This window comes from Dipodomys ordii, unplaced genomic scaffold (assembly GCF_000151885.1).
Source record: "Dipodomys ordii isolate 6190 unplaced genomic scaffold, Dord_2.0 Scaffold47, whole genome shotgun sequence".
In the NCBI taxonomy this organism is placed as follows: Eukaryota; Metazoa; Chordata; class Mammalia; order Rodentia; family Heteromyidae; genus Dipodomys; species Dipodomys ordii.
The window spans coordinates 4,470,375-4,478,820 of record NW_012267263.1 but is presented as its reverse complement, the minus strand read 5'-3'; the positions used below and the strand labels follow the sequence as shown (position 1 = coordinate 4,478,820).

Here is an 8,446-nt window from a genome sequence, read left to right as displayed (position 1 = left end):
CCTGGATCCTAAGATCTCAGCATCCCGAGCAGTTAGGATTACAGGTGGCGAGTCTCTGGTGCCCAGTACAATTTTATTTTATTGTTGGGCAAAACTAACATGCCTGGAAGATTCCTCAATTATACCTGAGCCTTGGAGTGTCCCCTGGTACTATTGTTTATATTGCTGAGATGTAGGTAGCTGAATTTGAGGGGAAAAAAGTGGTAGATAAGAGCTTGAACTTCTGAGTCATACAACAAAACCTCTGTGTTTGTTTCCTTATGTGCAAAATAAGGCTAATAATGTTTGTCACACAGGATTTTGTAAAGATTGAAACCATACAATGGACTCAGCACATAGGAAACATCTAGTGAATTGCATAGCTGTCATCATCCTTATTATCAGTAATATGCCTCCATGATTTTTCTTTGCTAGATTTCTAGTAATGTTCAGTGGAAAGCAGCTGAGGTGGTAGTTTTTGAATTGCCTGGAAATGGCTGCTTTAATCCTCTATGCTCTTTCGCTGAGAGAATTGTCCCTTGGGTTTATTAGGAATTTTTAGAGGTGCATTAACTTACCCCACTAGAATTCATTTAGTATATTAGCAAGACCATCTTCTGGTACCCTTGAGACCACCGAAATCAAAGCACATCTTGCATTGCCTGAAAGGCCTCTGGGGAATGAGGCCAGTTATGCGGAGTAGACTGAACCAAGGCTGGCTGCATTTGCTTGTTTGATTTGTTTTTTAAATGCAGTGAACATTTATTGAGAATTTATTATATGTGGGCACTATGGTTAAGTACTTGTTTTTTCTTTGAGATAGGGTCTTGCTGTGTAACCCAGTCTGGCCTGGAGCTTGCTTTATAGTTCAAGCTGGCCTTGAACTTGTGATCCTCCTGCCTCAGCCTCCAGAATGCTGAGATTCCAGATGTGCATCACCACATCAGATTATACTTAACATACTTCCAACAACACCATTTCTTTCTATTTTTCTCAGCAGTTTTGGTAGATAAAGATCTCAATTTCCTGAGTTAAAGCAATACAAATGAGGAATGGGCCCTAGCTGAGAACATCATTGGAAAAAACAGGATTTGTTTTATGATAATAATAAATAGTATTAACAACTGTAACTTTGACTGTTGATAATTTGTGAAAGAGGAGACAGGACCTGTAGTTTTCTTATTACATAGATGAAAGTTGGAACTCTGGATAGGAGACCTGCTGAGAGTCATATTGGAGCTGGAGCTGGGATTCAGGTCTTTTAACCCTAAAAAACGTTGTAGTTTGTCAATTTTCTTATTTTTTAAAATATTGTTTGTTATTTAGTTTGAGGAGTCTGGAGATTGTTACTCAGAGCAATTTTCTCTTTAAACGGGTAACCATAATTTTCTTTTCACAGACAAAAGCAAACTGGCAAGGAAAGAATATAGTTTGAAGCTTTTTCCTTGAGGAGGACTATATAATTCTATTATGTTAAATGAGTGGTTTAATCTGGGTGCCGGTGGCTCATGCCTGGTCTGTAATCCTAGCTATTCAGGAGGCTGAGATCTGAGGATCGGGGTTCAAAACCAGCTTGGGCAGGAAAGTCAGTGAGATGCTTATCTCGAATAAACCACCAGAAAACTGGAAGTGATGCTGTGGCTGAAGTGGTAGAGTTCTGGCCTTGAGTTGAAGAGCTCAGGGATGGCACCCAGGTCCAAGTTCAAGCTCCATTACTGACAAAAAAAAAAAAAGAAAGAAAGAAAGGAAGGAAGAAAGAAAGAAAGAAAGAAAGAAAGAAAGAAAGAAAGAAAGAAAGAAAGAAAGAAAAGAGTTGTTTAGTTTTAAGAATGATTTCATAAACTATAGTCGTATCAAAAGTGTTTATAATGTTGAATAATAGAGTTTATGTATTACATTCTTAAACAATATTTTCTTTCTCTCCCTCCCCCCCCCAACAGGAAAAAAGCCCTGAGACATCAGCATTTGAAAACTGCGAAGACAATCCTGAGTAGCAATTGTGAATGGGATTGCTGGTAGACACCTTCTGCCAAGCATCTGAAATGAACATCTCTCACCAAGCCGGAAGTACTGGATTCAGTTGACTTCAGGCTAAAAAGAAGAGTCTTGGTTGTCATCACAAACATATGAACCAGTGTGATGGTGAAATGAGATGAGGCTCCGAAATGGAACTGTAGCCACTGCTTTAGTATTTATCACATCGTTCCTTACTTTATCCTGGTATACTACATGGCAAAATGGGAAGGGTAAGGAAGATGGCTCTAGAAATGTGTATGAAGTACAACAGGCTTTTGGTGTGTGTGTGTGTGTGTGTGTGTGTGTAAGTGTGCAAGTGTGCACGTGCATGCACATGCTTAGCTTGGGCTTAAACTCAGGGCCTGGGTGCTGTCCCTAAGCTTTTTTTGCTCAAGGCTAGAGCTCTATCACTTGAGATACAGCTCTACATCTACCTGGCTTTTTGGAGATGATAGACTCATGGACTTCCCTGCCTGAGTTGGCTTTGAATTGTGATCTTCAGCTCTTAGTCTCCTGAGGAGATTACAGGCATGAGCCACTGAAAGTTGGCTGGCTTTTGACTTACTCATTGATGCAGAAATGCTTATGTTCAATATAATAGCAAGCTGCTTGTTGCTTGCTTTCTGCTGGCAGTTTACTTGAAACAAAAACAGTATTCTTGGACAGAGGGAATAGAATATCTATGGGATTTATTTTTTAATTTTTTATAATTGCACTTAGAAAAACATACTGATCAGTGGTATATAGTACACTGCACAGCTAAGTGGAATGACAGTGACTTTTATTTTGGCCTAAAGAAAACTAATCACAGTAAATGCTTAATAATCTGTCTTGGTCTGGGCATTGTATAAAGCACTTAAAAAAGACACATTCAGGGTCTTCATGAAGTTTACATGTCAATTACACTAGTGATTTGACATTATATAGTTAATCATTTAAACTGAATGCCTTGAAAAATTGCTCTTTAAAAGTACTTAAGAAGTGGGTGAGGAAAATTCTCATTGGAATATTAAAAAAAAATCAAAAGAGTTTTAATTTCTTCTACTAAGTTTTAAAGGTAGGTTGTCTGCCATTTGGATTTCATGATGCATTTCTTCTCCCTAACCCACCATAGGCCCCTCCCTTTTTTTTTTTTGGAAGAGAAAGTATTTAGAATAAATTCCTTTTACCTGTCTCCTTATATTTAAGGAATGTTGACAGCAAGAAAGGTGGAGAGGCTGAGCATTTGAAGATGCTATTGTTCTTCTCATTCATGTCACAACTGAAAGGACTGTTGGATGACCAGTATATTTCTGATGTATATCTATATAAACATGTTACATATATCCTCTGTCCCATATATATTTTATGTGTTTTATATATATAAAATAAGCAGATACAAACAAAAATGAACTGCTTTTGGCAAGTATGGTATTCTTTTCTCTTTTTTTTTTTGTCTGAGTTGGGCTCTAATTTTGGGCTACTTAGGGAAAAATAAGCCAAAAATTTGCTAAAGACAAATGTATATTTGTACACAAAATATTGAGTGATCTCAGGGTTTTTTGTTTTGTTTTGGGCAGTACTGGAGCTTTGATTCAGGCAGGACCTTGTGCTTGCTAAGTGAGTGCTCTACTACTTGAGCTACAACTCTCGACAGATTTCATTTTTTGTTCCAAATGAAAATAATTATTAGGAAGATTCTTGAATACTTCATTTACTCTATTGATTGTCCTAGGCACAAATAAAATAAATGTCTGCTAAAAAGTCTGCTTACTATGTAAGAGAATTTACCGTAGCAAAAGTTTACTTTTTTTTTCAAAATCAAGAAACTTACCTATTCAGAAAATTATAGTAATGGAGAAATTGACTCAACTCTCCGTATCTGACTTAAGAGAGAAATTTTTGGACTTTCCATTTTATTGATCTTGTGTCTTAGATAAAGGCATTAGAAACATTTTTTTCCTTATAAAGCTGTTTTTAACATCAAAATGAATTTGAAGAATGTAAAGGTTCTTTATCTATATGATTATTACCCTTTGAATAGCTCTATTTCTTTTTTTCATCAATGGTAATTAATATGTACAATATATAATATTTAAAATTAACATATAATCACAATATATAAGGTAAAGAAGAAAATTATTCTCATTACATTTGTGAATTCTAGTAACATACAAACTGATTTGTAGAACCATATACTAATATAGAATAAGCAGGGTGTCAGTGGCTAAAATCTATAATCCTAGCTACCTAGAAGACTGAGACAGGAATATCAAAGTTTGGACCTAACCCAGGCAAACAAATATACAAGACTCTTACTCTGATAACTAACAAAACAGAGATCAACACAGGTCTTTTGTTATGGTTGTGTAAAATCCCCTGTGTTGAATTGCTGTTATTTAGGCAACCACTCTGACTGTATAGTATTTGGATTTCTTTCTAGACAGTTCAGACAGGCAGCCTGGATTCTCTAGGGCAGGCCAGATTTCACATGTTAAATTCTGTGTGCTCTGATTTTTGTTATGAAGGTATGACTTACATAATCATTGAGATTGCTGGACTGATAATTTTGTCATTCTTTCATTAGTCCCTTGCATAAATCTGTCCTGTGCCTAGCACTATTATGTATATGAAAAGAATAAGAAGCTTAATGCCTTTGAGCAGGGACTAGGAAGGAGAGAATTCATTTAATCATATGATGCCAACAGATAGATGAGATAGAGGCAATGTTTCTAAACATATGTATCTGTCATTTAACAGGTTTACATGACATGAATATTATAAAGAAAACAACTCTGGGAAATATTGCCTTCCCTTTGTAGATGAGGAAATCAAGGCAAAGTGGTTGAGGCCATGCGTTAAGTGGTAGAGTTGCTTGAATTCAGGGAGGCAGATTTCAGAGTTTGTGTTCTTAGCTATTGAGATATAATTTACAGGCTAAACAAATTCACCCACTTAAGTGTTTCTTTCTCTGTTCATTGATAGTGCATCCATTACCACAGTCAATTTTAGAGCACTTTCCCCACCTCACATAATTCTGTTGGGCTAGGGATGTAGCTTATAGGTCAAATGTTTACCTAATATGTGCAAGGCCCTATCTTCTCCCTTCCCCCAGCACTGCAAAAAAAAAAAAAAAAGAAAACAAAATTCTCTACCCTTTAGATGTAACCTCCTTAGGTCTCACCCACTCCTCCTTGGTATACCAGACAGCTACTAATCTGCTCTCTATCTCTGTAGATTTGCTTATTCTGAGTTTTCATAGAAATGGAATTGTATTGTGTGTGGTCTGTTACAACTGCCTTCTCTTTTCAAGGTTCATCTGTGTTGTGACACTTTTCAATCTTTTTGTTTCTTTTTACAGTGAGTAATGTTCCCATTTGTGGATGAAACACTTTTGGCTATCCATTCATCCATTGATTGACATTTGGGTTGTTTCTACCTTTTGGCTCTTATGAAGGAATAAATGTTATAAATATTTTTTATATATTGAGGAATGTGTATATGCCCATGCATATGTGTGTGTGCATGTTTCGGTATGGATATTACATTCAGGTATTTTCCAAGGAGTAGAACTGCTGGATCACATGAGAAACTCTATGATTAATAATTTGAGGAATGGCAGACTGTTTATCATAGTGGCTGAATCAGATTGGTTGAAAATTGTACATTTTTAATCCATTCTTTTACTTTAATCTATTGTGTTTTTGAATCTGTAATATGTTTCCTGTACACCATGTATAAATGCATCATACTTTTTTTGTTGTTGGTTTTGGGGCTTGAACTCAGGGTCTGGGTGCTCTCCCTGGGCATGTTTGTGGTCAAGAATAGTTCTCTACCATTTGAGCCACAGTGGCAGTTCTGTTTTTTGAGTGATTAATTGGAGATAAGAGTCTCATGGGGTCTTTTCAGCCCAGGCTGGCTTCATTATGATCCTCATATCTCAGCCTCTAGATTATACTTTTTAAATCCACTCTGACAATCTCTTGCTTTTGATTGGTTTATTTGTATTATTATTATTAGTATTTTGTTGGTCATGGGGCTTGAATTCTGGGCCTGGGCACTGTTGTTGAGCTCTTTAGCTCAAGGCTAGAGCTCTACCACTTGAGCCGCAGTGCCACTACTGGCTTTTGGTGCTGAGGAACCGAACCCAGGGCCTCATGAATGTGAGACAAGCACACTACCACTGAGCCACCTTCCCAGCCCACTGTTATTTTTGATGTAGTGGGATTTATTTCTGCCATTTTTTTGCATGTCTTATACCTTTTATTTCTGTTTCTCTCCCTCCCTTCCTCTCTCCTTCTTCTTTCCTATGTTCCTTTCTTCACAACCATCCCCCACCCCCTTTTCTTTCTGTTTTTGGTACAGGTCCTGGGACTTGAACCCAGTGTTTGGGTTCTATCCCTGAGCTTCTCCCCCCCCCCTCTCCCCCCAAGGCTAGCAATCTATTACTTGAGCTGCAGCTTTAATTTTGGCTTTTTGATGGTTAATTCGAGATAAGAGTCTCATAGACTTTCCTGCCCCAGCTGGCTTCAAACTCTGATACTAGATATCAGCCTCCTGAGTAGCTAGGATTACAGGCCTGAGTCACCAACACCTGACTATGCCTTATTTATTCCTTAAAATTTTCCTTCATTGCTTGATTTTTATGACTTAGAATTTTTTTTTGTTTTTGCTTTTGTTTGTCATAGTACAAAGGATTGAACTCAGGGACTTATGCCTATTTTTTTTTAGATAGGGGTCTTGTGATAATTTTGCTCAGGCTAGATTTGAATCATGAACCTCCAATCTTCACCTGCCAAGAAGCTGAGGATTACATGTGTATATCAACCTGCCAAGCTTGGAGTATTTTCTTGTAGTTTTTGAACTTACCAAAATCAGCTTCAGAATTATACTGTAAGTTGAATTCTATTAATGTTACTCCTATATAGTTTTGTTCTCTTTACCGTTTTTTCCTGGTGCTCTTTTTGCATGTATGTACATCTATTAATGTTACAAACTGAATGGAGTATTGTTATGATTTTACCATCTGTCATTATGTATTGTTATAATTGTGATCTTACCATCTGTCATTGTTTCCTTAGTCTATTACAATTTTATTTACACTCTTCTTTGTGTTGTTATTGATAGTTTATTATTCATATGTTTTCATATGTTACACAAAAATACACTATATCTTTATGCCATTTTATACACTTGTTTTTAAAAATCAGTTAAAACAGAAAAGGAGCAAAAAAATGTAGGCATTCATAGTGTGTTAGTTACGTGGTTACTGATGCTCTTGGTATGAATTAGATCACTTCTTTCAGTCTAAAGGACTCCCTTTGGTATTTCTTATAGTACCGATCTGGTAGCAATGAATTCTCTCAGCTTCTATTTATTTTGGAATGTATTTATTTCACCTTTAATGATGGTGAAGGATATCTTTCCTAGACATATTCTTGGTTGACAATGTTATTGTTTTGTTTTTGAGCACTGACTTCTAAGTTCTGTGTCTTCAGAGAAGTCAGCTATTAATCTTACTGGATTCCCTTGTAAGTGATGTGTCATTTTTCCCTTGCTGCATTCAAGGTGTTCTTTTGTTAAACTTTTTATTATTTTACCATTGTATGCTGGTGGAGCTCTGTGTTTATTCTCCTTGGATTTTTTTGAGCTCTCTAGATGTACAAGTTACTACTTCTCAGTAAATTTGGGCAGTATTCCATCATTTCTAAGTATTTTTTTTGTGTTCCCACTACAAATACAATAATGCTCTAAATCTGAGACTTTGTTCATTTTTCTTCATTCTTTTCTCCTCAGCTAATATGATATTTATGCTACTCCTTTCCTCTGCCAGTTCAATTCTATTGTTGTATTAGTCAGGGATTTTGTTTTATTTTTATTTTGTTTTCTTGTTACACTGGAATTTGAATTAAGAGCTTCATGCTTGTTTGGCTGGTGCTCTATCTCTTAAGCTATACCTCTAGGCTTGCTTTTTGCTGGTTATTTAGGAGACTAAGTTTCACAGAATTTTCTGCCTGAGCTGGGCTTCAACTTCAATCTTCAGATCTTAGACTCCTGAGTAAACAGGATTACAGGTGTGAGCCACTCATGCTTAGTTTATCAGGATTTTCTTGAGAAACTATGTGTGATGGGTGAGTGTGTGTGTTAGAAAGCCTTATGGTGAGTATTTTTCTTTTCAGCTCTAGAGTATATAATGATATGTGATAATCAGGTCCCCAACACTGTGATAAATATTTGAGAAAACCCAATTTGTAAGGGTGACAGGTTTATTATAGCTCAGGGTTTCAGAGATTTCTATCCATGGTTTTGTGATTCTGTTGCCTTTAGCAGTGCTGTTAAGCCAAAATGGGGAGTGCAGAGTGGAGGTGGCTTGTTAAACTAATGGTTGCTAGGAAGCAGAGAAAGATAGGAAAGCGGGTAGCTCCTTTAAGGACATTTCACTAATGATCTAACTTACTTCCAGGAGGCTCCA

General features: G+C 36.6%; 1 protein-coding gene across 2 annotated transcripts in view; it reads left to right on the top strand.

Moving 5' to 3' along the window:
- The first annotated feature begins 1,922 nt into the window (after positions 1 to 1,922).
- The window catches only part of Mgat4a (mannosyl (alpha-1,3-)-glycoprotein beta-1,4-N-acetylglucosaminyltransferase, isozyme A), a 92,900-nt gene continuing 86,376 nt past the window's right edge, over positions 1,923 to 8,446 (top strand). For both annotated transcript variants that reach the window (XM_013019835.1, XM_013019834.1), the window contains exon 1: positions 1,923 to 2,225. In XM_013019835.1, the coding sequence (XP_012875289.1) occupies positions 2,132 to 2,225 (94 nt within the window). In that variant the 5' untranslated portion in view covers positions 1,923 to 2,131. The remainder of the gene's footprint in view (positions 2,226 to 8,446) is intronic.